Here is a 17,820-nt window from a genome sequence, read left to right as displayed (position 1 = left end):
TTTTACGAATAAGACATATCAAAATAGAGTTCCAACTTTTATCAAATAATGAAAAACGATAAAAATGATCAATTGCTTCCATAATTCCTGTCTTAAGAAAAGGTCATGCCTTTTTAAAAAAAGCCAAAGTAAACCCGTACGCTTTATCACTTCTGCATCCTTTAATGGCCTCCTCAACCTCTTCCAACGAAAATCGAGTCTCCAACATATATTTTTGCGTTAAACTAATTAAATAAAAAATAATACCATTCAATTTAGGTCTAATATTAAATGACTCCTTAAATAAATTCTTATAAAATTTGACAATACTCGTAGATATTTATGGTTCATTATCATGAATTTCTCCTCATCGAAATCAAATTAATCACATTATTTATTGCTTGTGCGTTAGAGATTCCATGAAAAAATTTGGTGGTTCTATCTCCGACATGTAACCATATAGCTCTACTTTGCTGGCGTACCACAATTTCTTCCTCCTTGCACATATCGAGCAACTTACTATCAATGTGAATATGAGAACTAACCTCTTTATCGGAGAGTTCACGAATCTTCTCAGTCCCGTTAATGACATTAATTTAATTACACAAGTCATTGATTTTAGCACAAAATAATGTACAATCTCCCACGAACCAACTTTTGAGAAGCTTACGTAGATCCTTAATTCACAAAAAGTTTACTCGATGGAGAACCAACTGATGTCTGACTCACCCACCACGATTGTACACACGACATAAAGTCTTCCTAGATCAACCATTTATTTTCGAATCTAAATGGTCGACATGTTCTCTCCATCATACGGCGTTCCATTAAAATTGGTCGGTGATCTGAACAACTCCATGGAAGGACCCTAAAAAAATAGATTCACTAATTAGAATTTTATCGATACGAGAATGAACTTGACATCATTGCCATTACCTCTCCTAAATGTGAATTAATCGCCTTCCAAAGACAAGTCAATAAGATAAAGATCTTCATTTGTCTTTGAGAACTCGTGCATTAGGCTACTAAGCCTTTTTCCACTTTTCTTTTGAAAGGGGATCTAACTTCGTTCATGTCACCCGTAAAAACAATTAGTAAGTCCAAATGACTCACCACGTTATTCATTTTATTAAAGAACTGTTTTAAATTGTGATAGAACTGGTCCATAGACCACATAAATCATCCATATAAAAATTATCCTCTTAATTTCTTAATTGAACGTTAACTGAGTATTTACCCAAATTAACATATATTTTCTCATACATGTCTTCATTCCATGACACAAGAATTTCACCCAATACCCCTATAGAATCAAGAGCCTCTCAACCACACAACCGTCAATTACATAGATCATTAAGATCCATTAATCCATCTTCCGAATTTTAGTCTCACTAAAACAAATATATGTCACAACTAAGGGTTCCCATTAGTGACTTAATGATACCTCTCTTCACACCATCATTTAACTCATAAATGTTCCAAACAATAATTTTTCCAATCACTGATCAAATCTAATCAAAATAATCTTTTTTCGGCTTCGAGACACGTTTTCCTACTTGTATATAACTTTGTGGTGGGTCATTTAACTTCTTTAGTTGTCAATGTTGATAATTTTTTATGAAGAATTACTTGGATGAAAAATATACGGTAAGGGCATTTGTAGCAGAATCCTTAAAATGTGTTCTATCTCTATTATAAAGATAAATAACATAAAAGTTGTAAAAAAAATGCTTTATCAAATTCCCTATCCTTATAATTTTTTAGGGATGATGAACAGTGAATCCTTATATTTAGGGATTACTGTAGCATCCCTAAATAATAAAATAATATATTTTCTCTTTCATGGCTAACAATAAATATTTAAATATATATGAATAAGTAATTAAGTGGTTGAGGTGACTGAAAAATTGGTTGTTTTAATGAATATTTAAATGATATATGGATAAAGATAAGAAAGCTGATGTAGAATAATTTATATTTTGATTCTCTAAAATATGGATATTATTATTTTATATTATTTTTAGGGATACAAAATAGGGAAGCTGGTACAAATGCCCTAAGGGTGGAATCTCATGCACAATGGACCACACTTCAGTCTCTAATTCAAGTACCTCCTCCGTAAGGATTTGTTTTCATCCATCGTCATATTATGTGTCGATAATTCTATTTGGTTATTCTCGTTGACATCATAATCTGATTGAGAAATCACTAATTCCTCATCAGACACATCATGAATGAAAACTAGTGATTCAATAATATTAATCGCAAGATAAAAAATTCTAATAGAATTGGTCAGGATTATATCTTTTACAGGTGATCATAACTTATTTTCTACCTCGTCAATAGTTTTTTCTCGGACAACAAATCTGAACTAGGATGATGAGATAATGAACTCAACTTTTGATATACCACCATCTTCTAATCTCCCTTTTTTCGTCATACGGGAAGACATCACAACTCGAGGGATGTGAAGACGAATACTTTATCTTAGCCTCACGGGAATCTATTGGCTCATTTTATCCAGCCTCATCCTACTTAATCTACAATGAATTTGTTATCTCAATAATTAGTCTTTCAACATCTGCAAGGCTAGCCATACGGATCTGATCGACTCAAAATTGAGTTAACACTAACTCTCTCTCTTTAGCCCAAACGAAGTCGACGCCTCTAACTCATGCATATTTGATCCCGATGAAGGAGACACGACAATACGATGTTTAGGCTGCACCATCACTTCATATACTTGTATTCTGTTATCAACATAAATTGATCCAACTTAACGTTTATGTGGATCATATTGACACATCATAATTATAACTCAATCGTTCTCATGTGCTCTTTGAGTTTCCTCATCGAGTTCAATAAATCCTCTAAGATTATTACTGGTCTGACTAAGAAGATCATGATTCCACATATCTGTTGTCATTCTAAACAATCGAATCCATGTACCATCCCTATCTAAGGGCGGTCTTATGTTGCATGTGGGCACAATAACATGTTAGTTTTCAACATTAATTGATCGACCATTAATGAGTCGTCGGATTCCTTCATTAATTAATGGTCTAATACGTTTATCAATTAACATGATAAATGTTGTTTTAAATTTTCTCATAAATCAACATATCTTCGATGAGAATTGAATCTATACCAAAAGATGTCATCATTAGATCTGAGCCCCAAACGCCCTTGGCTCCAAGTCAACGTATGAAGAGCCCGACATAACAACTTTAATTGAACTAAATCAACCACACTTTCTCTTTTTTCCATTCTTAATTTCTAAAATAGTCACAACTCTAGGGCGCCTCTAACGTTTGAAATTCAAACGATTTAGTTTCGACATGAACCGTCTTCGACCAGTTGACCTAAACATTATGTTTCTTAGCGTCTACCACTATTGCATAGGTCTGAGCTTCAGCCTTACGAGAATCTGGTTGTACTGCTCCAAACCTAGTTTGCCGTATATGTTGAATTCTAACTGGAGGCATCTATTTCATTTTATTGTGGGCTCGGAGTCTAGTCTATTGTCAACCCCTTTATGAAACCCTCCCTCTACCACATGTGTCATTCATATTACAATGCATAGCTTCCCTGGACCCCAAACGTTTGAGGCATATTTAGAGGTTGCTAAAACGCCAATTGAAGACCGATGTCCGATTTGACTTATTAATTTCTCTGGACCCTCCCACCATGTTATGTGTGGATGAATTACTAAAATATATTTTTATATTTAAAATTTAATAAAAATAAAGTAAAAGATATTTTTTATAATTCAATAAACTAAATTGATGTGATTATTAAAATAGTGATATAATAAAATAGTATTTTAGCCTATTCTAAGAGCTTGTTTGATGTTAGATTTTTCATATTTTTATTGTGTTTTTTGAAAAGATAATGTTCAATGAGAAAATATTTTATTTTTATTAAATTTAAAATTTTATAATAATAAAAAAAAAAACATTTTAGTTAATAAGTGAAGTAATGATTGAAAAATTATGAAATGAATTACCGTTTGAAACACCCTAGACAATCAACAATATTCCAATAAACTGAATTAATTATAATGAATCCATACAATGCCAAGTGTCGTCGTGCGCTTTGGATATGATTGGAGGAGATCCACAAAAGCCAAATCCTTGTTTCATTCTTCTTTCTTTGTTTCCTACACCACCCACCACACCTTTAATTAATAAATAAATAAATAAGAGGAGATTCTTTCCTAATTTCCAAACTACTATTTATTAACGGAATAATGTCAATTTTGTTTACAAAGTTGGAGCGAGGTGTCAATTTTATTTATGAAGTCGCAAAATTTTATTTTTGTATATAAAGTTGTCAAAATGTTTCAAAATTAAATAAAATAACGACGACGACCACTCCCAATTCCAAGGCGCCGCTGTCTGCCGGGCGCACATCGCCAAGAATCTTCTCACGAAACATGTATTATTGGCATTTAGAGACGCTCAAGGATCCACCCTTTTGCACTCAGCCTCAGCCAGAGGCCAAATTCAGGTCAACACTCAACACTCAACAACAATTATTATTATTATTATTATTATTATTATTATTATTATTATAACCTGTATTGTATATGTAACTATGATAATTAATAATAATAATACTGCAGGTAGTGAATGATCTAGTTTCGTCTTATGGAAGCATTATTGTTACCTCCACGGATAATCATGGAAACAGAGCTTTGAGTGTGGCAGCTTACAGGGGACACTTGGCGGTGGTGCAGGCTCTTATATCTCATTCTGAATTATATCATCAGAATAATTATGGAGGCACCTTTCTCCACATGGCTGTAGCAGGCTTCACAAGTCCAGGGTTCAGAAGACTGGACCATCAGATGAATCTAATGAAGCACTTGATCACCAATGTGATGAGTGCAACAATAATAATATCAGAATCAGATGATCAGGATACTGGCCACCTGATCAATGTGAGGAATAATGAGGGAAGGACAGCCCTTCACTGTGCCCTGGCCCTAAACAATAATATCCCTTGTGAAGTGCTCCACCTTCTGATGTCTGTTCCTTACATAAACCTAAACATACGTGAAGAAGAAGAAGAGGAAGAAGAAGAGGAAGAAGAAGAAGAGGAAGAAGATGAAGAAGAAGATGAAGAAGAAGAAGATGATTCTCATGATCAAACGCAGCCTCATGATATCCGCCGCCAGTGGTGGTGAAATCAACAACAACAACTACAACTCTCAGGAGGAGGAGGATCACTTCAAAGCAAGAACAAGACACCTCAGATCACAATCACTACTACTATTACAACAATATCATCAACCCCATGATGATGTAGCTGCAGGTGCTGATAATAATAATACTAGTAAGATATTAGTCATGAACAGCAGAAGTCCTGGGGCTTCTTTCAGAATCAGCGATGCTGACATTCTCTTTTATGCCTCACCCAGCTCCCAATCTCCCTTAATTAGCCGCGTAAGCAACAACTCATCTCCCCGTTCCTTTGTTAATCCCAAGTCTACCTCTCTAAACTACAACAACAACACAGCCACCCGACTAAAGATTCTGCTCCGATGGCCTAAGAAGAAGAATATAAAGGACTTATCCTATCACGACGACGACGATTCATTGATATTATCATCTTCTCCTAAGCTGGAATCTTCACCAACTCCTCTGCGACATTGATTTGCCAAGCAGTCCAGTTCTCTTCCCAACAACAAAAGGGTAGGGAAGAACCGGACCAGTCAAAGTAAGCAACCGGCTTGAGAAAACCGGCCGGTCAGATCACTCAACCGGTTAAGAAGCTCCACCGCTCAAATTATCAAACCGACCTGAAACATGACCGCTCAAAAGAAGGCTGGAAACACCACACAGTCGGTCACTCAGAAGCCAGAGCAATAACCGGAAGTCATCTGGTTAAGTCAAATGACCGACCAACATAAAAAGATACTTCAAGTATCTGTTGAGAATGATATCAAAGGAATAGACTGAACACTTCCATATCCATACAAGTCTGAGGAAAGTCTGTAGACTGCAGAAGACAGTCCTACAAGATCTTTCCACTTCAGGATAAACCAGAAAGGCAATCTTCCAAGTACAGACAACTGTCTAACCAACAGTCACCATATTGAGTAAAAGACAAACCTAGCAGGTTTGTCTTACACACTGGAAGAACAGACTGCCAAGTCTGTAAAGTTGACCGCCCGGTCCGAACAATTGACCGCCAGGTCTGAATCACTGAACCTCTGCTCAGCCAATCAAATTCAAGGAAGTGAAATATGACCGTTGGCATATTTCACCTATAAAAGGAGCAGCTGAAGAGGAGTAAATGCGGGACACAAGTGACAAGTGAGCAATTAATTTACAAGTGATAAGATTGTGTTCTCTTTCTAGAAAAAGCCTAAGTGCTAAAGTTGAATTGTGTATTTACAATTTTGGTGTAAATTGTACGAGTGTTATCGAGCAGGAAATAAGTCTCGATCGGATTGTATTTGTATTCCTCAATGAATATCCTTCTCGCGGTTTCGAGAGGAAGGTGTGACGTAGGAGTTTTATCTCCGAACATCCATAAAATTATGTCTTGTTATTTACTTTCTGCTGGTTTACATTCTAACCGACCTGTGCTAACCCACCTACACCGCTCTAACCGACTTTATATCATCTAAACCGAATCACCAAGTTACAAAAACAGACCCATCAATTTCCAAATTTGTCCTATTCAAACCCGGTTCCGCCTATCCTACAAGTGTGCTGCTTCAACCTGAAACAAACCTCTTCCGCGCTTGAACCTAGTTCAAGGGTTTGTGACAGTTTGTGTAGTATTGAAACCCCGGTGTTAATCTCTAACCGGATTAATCACCACCCCTTGAGTGATACGCGCTAACCGGCCCAACCCCGGTCCTCCAGCCGCGACCTAGATCCTAACATATATATATATATATGATTTAGTGTTTAAAACCAAGTATAATACTCCGGATATGGATGTCAAATTTTCTTTTATAACTGATATCAAACAAGATATGGAAGTGAATTTCTTTTTATAAGAAGCGATGTCAATTCACAATCGCACTGTAATGTGTGTCTCTTTAGTAAAGAAGTCAGTACCTAGAAACCCAACAAACCCAACTCAAGAAAGTGTAATGGTTCTAGAAATTGATGATGATGACGTATTCCCGAAGTTTCAACAGAAATTGAGGTTGTCTCTAAAACTCAAAATGGCATAAAAGACGATCCATGTTTATGTTTGAATGAGGGGTTGGTGATTGGGTTACTAATAATTCATGTTTGTGTCTGAATGAGGGGGTTGGTGATTGGGTTGCTAGTAACTCATGTTTACGTGTGAATGAGGGGTTTGGTGATTGAGTTACTAATACCCAACCAAGTAGTGTTTGGGTTGCTATTACCAAACCAAGAATGAATGATTGGGTTGCTAGTAACATACCAAGTAGTGAAAATCTGATATTTGGGGCATTAACTTGCAAAATTGGATTGGAAGTTAGTACGTTGTTTGAGAATACAAAAATAACTTCAACTAAGGTTACATAAATATCGACGACTAATCATTTTGAATTCAGAGTGAAGAAGTCAAGAAAAGATCACACATGTTCAATTGTGACGATGCAAGATGATGTAAGGCAAACACTATCACGGGTTATTGGGGAATGCATGAAGAGCAAGTACCACTAGTAAAAATTTATTTTTAAGGAGAGCAAAAATTCTCAGAGAAAGACAAAATGACTTCGGTGATAGTGTTCACCAAGGACGATAAATGCTATTGCAGTGTCTCGGTGATATAGTTGTCGGAGAAGAAAAAGTTAATATCACCGAGAGTATTTGTCGCCCTCGGAGATATTTAATTTCTTTTATCAAGAGTTATTGGCTCTTGGTGATACTAAACATATCTAAAAAAAAGTATAATATGAAGACAACCGTCAACATCCTCAACAAGCGGGAAATTTGATCAAATAACCTCAAAGACGAGGTTATTTGATCTGATGGTAATATTATAATTTTTTTGCGCTTGTGGTTCTATATTTTTTTTTATACGATTTTGCCCTTGTCGCGAAACGCTAAGTCACTTAGCGTTTCGCGAAGTGGATTAGGGTTAATATAAATACTAAAATATTTTCATTTCCTTAGTTTTCTTTCTCTCTCTTCTCCCGTTCTCTCCTTCACGGCGGCCGGCGGCGACGACGGACGACGGCGGTTATCTATACAGATCTATACAGATTTACAAGATCTTATAACCTAATCCATTTATGTTTTTATCTATACAAATTTACAAGATTTATAACCCTAAATCTATTTTGCATTCAGGTTTCCGATTCTAGGGTTTAGGGTATGCAGGTCTCCGATTCTAAGGATTTGAAGGTCGTCGAGGTAGATGTTCATTTCAAATCTTATAAACAGTTATGTTCATGTTTACATTTTCTTCATTTCAAAACCTTTTCATATTTCGTTCATATTTGGTTCATATTTGTTCATATTCGTGGGTTCATATTTGAGCATTTCGTTAAGTGTGGTTCATTAATGGGTTTTGCATATAATCTTGGATCATATGAGTTCCGTTTCAGGGAAGATTCGTTAAGGACTTACCGTTTCGCTAAGTGCTTAGCGTTTCGCTAAGTGCTTAGCATTTCGCTAAGTGCTTAGCTTTTCGCGAAATACTAAACACTTAGCGAAACGGATCTTGTCTGTCTTCATCACCGGTGAGACTGAGCTCAGGATTCCTAAAGGCTCCAGTTAGAGCCATGAACCCTTTGATGGTTGCAAAAGCCTTAGGTGGAAAGCTTACATGGTATGTATCATGTATGTATGTAATGTAAGAAAATAAGAGTATAATTGAAATTTGTTTGTTTGATTGATTGTAGTTTCGAGAGGGATTAGCTACGGAAAGATCTGAACGTGATTGGGTTTGGGTTGATCGGATGGTTATCACCTTCTAGTATTCTGGCGATCAACGGACTCTTTCCAGCATTGGGACTGAGCAATTAAAATATATTTATGTTTCTTTCTAATATTAATATACATAAATAAGTAAACAAACAGGTTAGGGCTGGTTACTTGGCACTTGAGATTGTTCTTGGCATTGACTTTTGGACAAATTGGATTCAAGGGCAGGACTGAAGATTACTTCAGTAAATAAATAAATTAATTCTAATTAAGAAAATAATAATATGTAAAAAGTGAACTACTTTCTTTGGTATTTGTTAATGAATGTTTAAGCTGCTTTTGTTTCATTTCTTTCTATACCATTTCATTTATGCATAAAATTAAAACATAACCATTTCTTTACAAATGAGCATTTGATTTATGCAAAAGTAAAAAAAAAAACTATAAAAACGCCATCTGTGGGATTCGAACCCACAACCACATGATTAAAAGCCACACACTCTACCAACTGAGCTAAGACGACTCATGTTAAAATATTTAGCGAAACGATAAGTCCTTAGCGAAACGGGAAGTCCTTAGCGAAACGGGAAGTCTTTAGCGAAACGGTAAGTCCTTAGCGAAATGGGAAGTAAACCCTAAACAACAGTGATTCGAAGATGCATAAACCAAACATCAATAAACTTGAAATATAATAAGATAAACGTACCAAGTGGAACAGTGCTCGTGCTCGTCGTGAAACTCATTGTCGTGGATTTCGCCGTCACCGCCGATCGCCGCCGCCCAGTTTAGAGAGAAGGAGGAGAAGAACGGGAAGAGAGAAGGAGAAGAACAGAAATGAAAAAAAAATGAGAGAAGTTATATTAAATAGTAAGAGTAATTTGGACATTTCACACATTTTCACTTCGCGAAACGCTAAGTCACTTAGCGTTTCGCGACAAGGACAATTTCGTCCCAAATTCCCAATATATATACACCACAACTACACACTCCCCATTGTAACACTCACTCACACTATTACTCAATCATACCATACTAAAGAAATGTGGATTAATCAAGCAGTCGCAAGCGCAAGGGATTCAAGCTAGTCATGTCGTCTATCTACCGAACCAAACCTCAATTTGTTTCAACTAATAATTACTCGATAATACCCACAAGCAGAGGAGTTGTTGGGACTTCATGATCAATCGAGAAATAACAATTGTTCCTCTGCCTTTAAATTTATAATCATAACGTTTTAAGAGTTTAAAAAATAATCTTATCGTATTTAAAATTATTATGAGTATTCTTAATATATTTCATGATATTTCGTTAGATTTTATGTCAACTCTCATTTATTTTATATATTTCATTCAAGTTAATCGAAATAAATTTGGTTTTTTAATATAATAGTCATCACAATCTAATCGAAATTATTACAAATCGTATTTGATTAACATATACTATATTTTATTATCTTATATTAGGTTAGAGTTATATTAATAACTAATAGTCATCTCAACACATTATATATCATTTTGAGACATGTTTTTTTATTTTGGGATATTCTAAGAAAATCGGTTATTATATTTATAATCAGAACGTTTTAAGAATTTAAAAAATAATTTTATCGTATTTAAAATTACTATGAGTATTCTTAATATATTTCATGATATTTCGTTAGATTTTATGTCAACTTTCATTTATTTTATATATTTTATTCAAGTTAATCTAAAATAAATTCGAATTTGTAACATAAAAGCCATCACAATCTAATCGAAATTATTACAAACTTTATTTGACTATCATACACTATATTTTATTATTTTATGTTAGGTTAGAGTTATATTAATAATTAATAGTCATCTCAACACATTATATCATTCTGAGACATGTTTTCACATTTTGGGATATTCTAAGAAAATCTAAAAAAATCGGTTGTTATATTTTTAATCAGAACTTTTTAAGAGTTTAAAAAATAATCTCATCGTATTTAAAATTACTATGAGTATTCTTAATATATTTCATGATATTTCGTGAGATTTTATGTCAACTTTCATTTATTTTATATATTTTATTCAAGTTAATCTAAAATAAATTCGAATTTGTAACATAAAAGCCATCACAATCTAATCGAAATTATTACAAACTTTATTTGACTATCATACACTATATTTTATTATTGTATGTACGATTAGAGTTATATTAATAATTAATAGTCAACTAAACACATTATATATTATTTTGAGACATGTTTTCTCATTTTGGGATATTCTAAGAAAATCGGTTATTATATTTATAATCAGAACGTTTTAAGAGTTTAAAAAATAATTTTATCGTATTTAAAATTACTATGAGTATTCTTAATATATTTCATGATATTTCGTGAAATTTTATGTCAAATTTCATTTATTTTATATATTTCATTCAAGTTATTCTAAAATAAATTTGGTTTTGTAATATAAAAGTCATCAAATCTAATCGAAATTATTACAAACTATATTTGATTATCATATACTATATTTTATTATTTTATTATTTTTTTAATTTAAGCCATTTATTAATAATTAAAATTATATATTAATAAAATTTTATAAAAATTAATATATTAATATAATTTATTTTCAAATATACTATTTTTAATTTAAATTATTTATTAATATTTAAAATTAAATTAATAAATATATATATATATAACATTATATATATTCTTCATTATTAAATAATATTATAAAAATAAAAATAAATAAATTAGACATTTTAAGCTAAATTAAACATACACAACCTTAAAAGAATAAATAAGCTGAAATCTTATAAACGTATCTGCGAATAAGCTGGCATTATCAAGCTGAATCAAATAAATTCATAATAGATGGGTGGGTGCTAGAGCAAATATGTTATAAGGACAACAATGAATGGCCATAATGGACAGGTGAAAAAGTTCTCTCACACATTTACTTATATATATTGAACCTTTTATAGAAGCAAACTGATTAGGCTACATTGATCAATTTTACAAGATTGATTGTGCCTTACTTGTTGGCAGTCTGTCAGTTTTATTGAACATGTGCCTTACTTGAGAAGCCATTTCTGTATCTAATCATGTTTCAATTCGATTTTTTTCTTCCCTCTCCTGCAAATACCCAAATTCTCTCTAAACTGGTTAATAATTCACTAATTATTCTTCTCTTTACTCTAATTGTATTTATTATATCTCTATTTAAACCAATTAATTACTTTATTTTATAAATACAAAATATATATAATTAAAATTAATAATATTTAATTAAATATATTAGAATAATACACATATTACTTAATTTTATAACTATACTATATAATTAAAACTACACCTACTAAATTAAATTATACATTAAAACAAACACGTTTATATAAAAATTAAAATATTATATAAAATAAAATGTCATTATTTTATCATTTTCAACACATTTTATTTTATTTTTCATTTCTTAATCAGCAACGAGAACACGTATATTTCCCAATTATTTACGAGTTTGAAACATCAAATATACAGGATTAAGAATCAAGTTAAACTCGTATTTCCAAAATTTCATAAAATGTTAGATAAATTGTACCATATTCAATATATTGTTTCTAATTTAAATAAAATTTTAAAAAAAAGAAATTAGAAAAAAACTGCCGTGAAAATGAAAAATTATATACACTTTATTTTTCAAAAAAATCAAAATCTTCTATATAATGATTTTGGGTTTAATTTTTATATATTTTATTTTTTTTATTGATTATATATATATATATATTTAAATAAATTACCCAATTACAGAAAATAATACGTCGATAGAAAAAAAAAAAGTTTGGTGATATTAGTATCGCCGAGAGCAAATTGTTGCTTTAAATAAAAATTATGATTAAAATCGAGAGCAAGAGCAGAAAATTTTGCTATCCGTAAAAAAAATTAAATTTTACCCTAAATTTATAACAGCTTGCCAACTTATTTTTCTTCCACTCCTATTCTCTCTCTTCTTCCTTTGGTCTTCTTTTCCTTCCTTTTGTCCTCTCTCTTATTCTTCTTCATCTGCAAATCTCTTCATTCTATCCTTTCTAATTTTCTCTTCTTCCTCTTCATTTGTATCACTAACATTTCAAAGCCCAAAAATTTATCAAACTCATCTAAATTAAACAACAGATTCTATAATGAAAATCAGATTCATCCTCATTTTTAGACGCTTATGGAACTATTGTAGATCTAGATCTACGCTTATGGTAACTGTTTGCAGATCTACAATAAAATCAGATTCACTAATTATTTGTTTTTTTAAATCCAGAGGAATATAGTAAATCATCGCTACATATCTGCAAAAGTAACAATTTCACCTCAAATCTGCAAAAGAGTAACCGATTTTACCTCAAATCTGTAATTTGTTCAGATTATATTTTTTCTCAGATTGAAATCATGTTGATGATGACTATAACTCGATCCAGCACCTTCTATCGACGACGTCTCCTGTGCCGACAACTTGTCCAGTTGTAAACAATTTATGATAGATTGAACATTCGTGCATATTTAGAACATTCACCCATCGAATTAAGCAGATTTATAGCGGAGGATGTTGACAGTTGTGACTACGATTGCTCATCGGATCTACAATAAAATCAGATTCACTAACTATTTGTTTTTTTTAAATCCAGAGGAATATGGTAAATCTTCGCTACATATCTGCAAAAGTAACAATTCCACCTCAAATCTACAAAAGAGTAACCGATTTTACCTCAGATCTGTATTTTTTCAGATTATATTTTTTCTCAGATTGAAATCATGTTGATGATGACTATAACTCGATCCAGCACCTTCAATCGACGACATCGCCTGCGCCGACAACTTGTCCAGTTGTAAACAATCTATGATAGATTGAACATTCGTGCATATTTAGAACATTCACCCATCAGATTAAGCAGATTTATAGCGAAGGATGTTGACAGTTGCGACTACGATTGCTCATCGGCGGGTTTCTGATGTTGATTTGCAATTACTTGTTTTATGACCGCCGAGTGCCAATAGTTTGTTGGAGAAATTTGATTAAATAACCTCAAAGATGAGGTTATTTGATCTGGTGGTGAATTGATAATTTAATTGCGCTCGTGGTCTTTTTAATATCATAGAATAATTGATCTAACGGTTAGAATAAAGAAAGAGATGGTATTGAATGTTGAATGTTATAATGAATTAACGGTTAGAATAAAGAAAGAGATGGTATTGAATGTTGAATGTTATAATGAATTACATAAGTTATGTCTACATTTATCTTATAAAGCTTATAAGGAGCTTTATAAGGAAACTAATAATATAATATAATATAATATAATATAATATAATATAATAACGATATTTTCACAATTTATATAATATTGTGATAATATCTTACATATATTTTATATTATATTCTAACATTCCTCTTCAAACTCAAGATAGAAAATGTTTGAACAACTTGAGGTTAATGACGAGATGTTGAAATGTTGATGGTGTATTCTTCAAGTTTCATAAACTCTTGAGCTCCATCTAGTAACATGATGACAATGTGTTGACTAATAAACCAGCGAAGAGGTAGAATCTCATAGGTGTTGAATGCTAGGGTGAAACAACAACCGAATGAAGTCCGAAGTTACTCGCGAGTCTCGAAATCCATCCAACTTCGGGATGACAATGTATTGCATTAAAAAAACCCAACGAAGAAAATAGAATCCCATGGGAATAGAATGCTGGGATGAAACAACACCTGTAAAACACATTCTAACGAAGAATGACAGTGTGTTGACTAAATAACCAATAAAAATATGAGCATAAATACTAGGATAAAGCAACAACTGAAAACAAAACTCAGAGAATATGATTCCGAAGATAATAAAACATCAAGAGAATTATTTGAAAGAAAAAAAATATTATTAAAAAATAAAAAACATTAATAAAAATATAAAAATAAAATATTAGAGTCCTCCATCAATGGTTAAAATAACCATTGATGGAGGCAGCGGAAGACTATCACTTAATTGACTCAAGAACGATAACAAAGCTTTGATACCATGTTAGAATAAAGAGAAGAAATGTGATTGTATTGAATGTTATAATAAATTACATAAGTTATGTCTATTATATAGACAATACATTTAGCTTATAAGGAAACTAATAATATAATATAATATAATATAATATAATATAATATAATATAATATAATATACTAATGATATTATCATAATTTATATAATATTGTGATAATATCTTACATATATTTTATATTATATTATAACACTAACCATTAATGTCTTAACGATGTCATTCCCAATTGTATTTTTTCTAATAACAAATTCATTACTTATTTATTTTGTCATAAATAATTTATTGTAATATGGTATTATGATGAAGTAAATAAGTCATATTTTTTTATTCAAGAATGTCATTTTCTATAAGATAAAAATTAAATAATTTATGTCATAAGTTTGTTACAAGTTTTTTTTTGCCCAAAATTTATTCTCAGGCCTCCATAAAATTATAGAGTGTTTTTATTCAAAATCAATGTTATCTAAAATAACACTTAGGTGTGTTTGATAACCCTGGAATTGGCATTGGAATTGGAGAGTCCAATTCCAATTCTTATATTTGTTAGACACTTTAATATTAAGAATTGGAATTGGAATTAGAATTTCAATGGAATTCAATATAGTGTAATTTGATAGTTCTCGATCCCAATCTTTTTAGGTCGGAATTGTAATTTCAAATTAGCACGTTTTTCACACATTAAACACGTTTAACACGTTTTTAACACATTTAACATATTTTCATATTTTGGCACGTTTTTGACACATTTAACACATTTTTTACGTCATTGACACGTTTAACACATTTTTGACACGTTTAACATGATTTTCACGTTTTTAACATGTTTAACACGTTTTTGACAAGTTTAACACGTTTTTTGGCACGTTTAACACGTTTTTGACACGTCTAACACGTTTTGACACATTCAACACGTTTTTCACATCATTGACACATTTAACACGTTTTTCACACATTTAACACGTTTTTGACACGTTTAACACGTTTTTGACACGTTTAACACGCTTTTGGCACGTTTAACACGTTTTTGACACGTTTAACACGTTTTGACATACTTAACACGTTTTCACGTCCTTGACACGTTTAACACATTTTGACACATTTAACACGTTTTTGACACGTTTAATATGATTTTCACATTTTTAACACGTTTAACACATTTTTGACACGTTTAACACGTTTTTAGCACGTTTAACACGTTTTTGGCACGTTTAACACGTTTTGACACATTTAACACGTTTTTCACGTCCTTGACACATTTAACACGTTTTTGACATCCTTGACAAGTTTAACACGTCCTTGACTCGTTTCACACGTTTAACATGATTTTCACGTTTTTAACACGTTTAACATGATTTTCACGTTTTTAACACGTTTAACACGTTTTTGACACTTTTGACACATTTAACACGTTTTGACACACTTAACACGTTTTTCACGTCATTGACACGTTTAACACGTTTTTGGCACGTTTAACACGTTTTTGACACGTTTAACACGATTTGACACATTTAACATGTTTTTCACGTCCTTGACACATTTAATACGTTTTTGACACATTTGACATGTTTTTCACGTCCTTGACACGTTTAACATGTCCTTAACACGTTTAACACATTTTTGACATGTTTAACATGATTTTCATATTTTTAACACGTTTAACACGTTTTGACACGTTTTTTACATTTTGGCACATTTTGCACGTTTTGGCACGTTTAACAAGTTTTTTACATATTTAATACGTTTTCACGTTTTGACACATTTAAAATGTTTTTTTACGTTTTTGATACGTTTAACAAGTTTTCACGTTTTTGACACATTTAACACATTTGTTTACGTTTTTGACACGTTTACCATATTTTTGACACGTTTAACACGTTTTTCACATTTTGGCACATTTAACAAGTTTTTCACATGTTTGAAACGTTTAACACGTTTTCATGTTTTTTACATTTTGGCACATTTTGGCACGTTTAACAAGTTTTTCACATTTTTTACATGTTTATCACTTTTTCACGTTTTTGACACATTTAACACGTTTTTTTACGGTTTTGACACATTTAACACAATTGTTTACGTTTTTGACATTTAACACATTTTTTACAATTCAGACACATTTACCTCATTTTGACATGTTTAACACGTTTTCACGTTTTTGACCATTTAACACGTATTTTAACGTTTTTGACACGTTTAACACGTTTTCACGTTTTTGACACCATTAACACATTTTTTACGTTTTTGACACATTTACCTCATTTTTGACACGTTTAAGACATTTTTCATGTTTTGACATGTTTAACAAGTTTTTCACATGTTTGGAACGTTTAACATGTTTTTGACACGTTTTCATATTTTTAACATGTTTTGGCACGTTTAACAAGTTTTTCACTTATTTGGCACGTTTAACACATTTTTGATACATTTAACACGTTTTTAACGTTTTTGACATGTTTAATACGTTTTAAACCAATCAAAACATGAGAAAAACATGTTAAACGTATTACAAATGTTAAAAACGTGTTAAATGTGCCAAAAACATGAAAAACGTGTTAAAACGTGAAAAACATGTGAAAAACGTGAAAAATGTGTAGAAAACGTGAAAAATGTGTTAAACTTGCCAAAACGTGAAAAAGATGTTAAACGTGTCAAAAATGTGTAAAACGTGTGAAAAACATGTTAGACATGCATAAAATGTGTTTAACGTGCCAAAACGTGAAAAACATGTTAAACGTGTGAAAAACATGTTAATTATGAAAAATGTGTGAAAAACATGTGAAAAACATGTTAAATGTGTCAAAACGTGAAAAAATGTGTTAAAAATGTGTAAAACATGTTAGACATGCCAAAAACGTGTGAAAAACGTGAAAACATGTTAAACGTGTGAAAAACGTATTAAACATGTTTAA

The 17,820-nt window shown here is 31.8% G+C and overlaps 1 protein-coding gene, 1 long non-coding RNA gene and 1 other non-coding gene across 3 annotated transcripts; 1 reads left to right on the top strand and 2 right to left on the bottom strand.

The window, feature by feature from the left end:
- The first annotated feature begins 3,554 nt into the window (after positions 1–3,554).
- Positions 3,555–5,636, top strand: LOC124943965. The gene is made up of 3 exons (XM_047484419.1): positions 3,555–3,599; positions 4,604–5,007; positions 5,138–5,636. Exons 1-3 carry the CDS (start codon positions 3,555–3,557, stop codon positions 5,634–5,636), a joined length of 948 nt encoding a protein of 315 aa, XP_047340375.1.
- Positions 5,637–9,293: 3,657 nt separating this feature from the next.
- Positions 9,294–9,366, bottom strand: TRNAK-UUU. Its single transcript has one exon. It is a non-coding gene; the product is annotated as a tRNA-Lys (tRNA).
- A 3,662-nt stretch (positions 9,367–13,028) lies between these two features.
- Positions 13,029–13,715, bottom strand: LOC124941301. Its single transcript, XR_007099634.1, has 2 exons — positions 13,571–13,715; positions 13,029–13,443 (listed from the first exon to the last, which is right to left on the bottom strand). It is a non-coding gene; the product is annotated as an uncharacterized LOC124941301 (long non-coding RNA).
- Between the last annotated feature and the right edge of the window lie 4,105 nt (positions 13,716–17,820).

This window comes from Impatiens glandulifera, chromosome 6 (assembly GCF_907164915.1).
Source record: "Impatiens glandulifera chromosome 6, dImpGla2.1, whole genome shotgun sequence".
Taxonomy (NCBI): Eukaryota; Viridiplantae; Streptophyta; class Magnoliopsida; order Ericales; family Balsaminaceae; genus Impatiens; species Impatiens glandulifera.
This window is presented reverse-complemented; position numbering and strand designations above follow the sequence as displayed.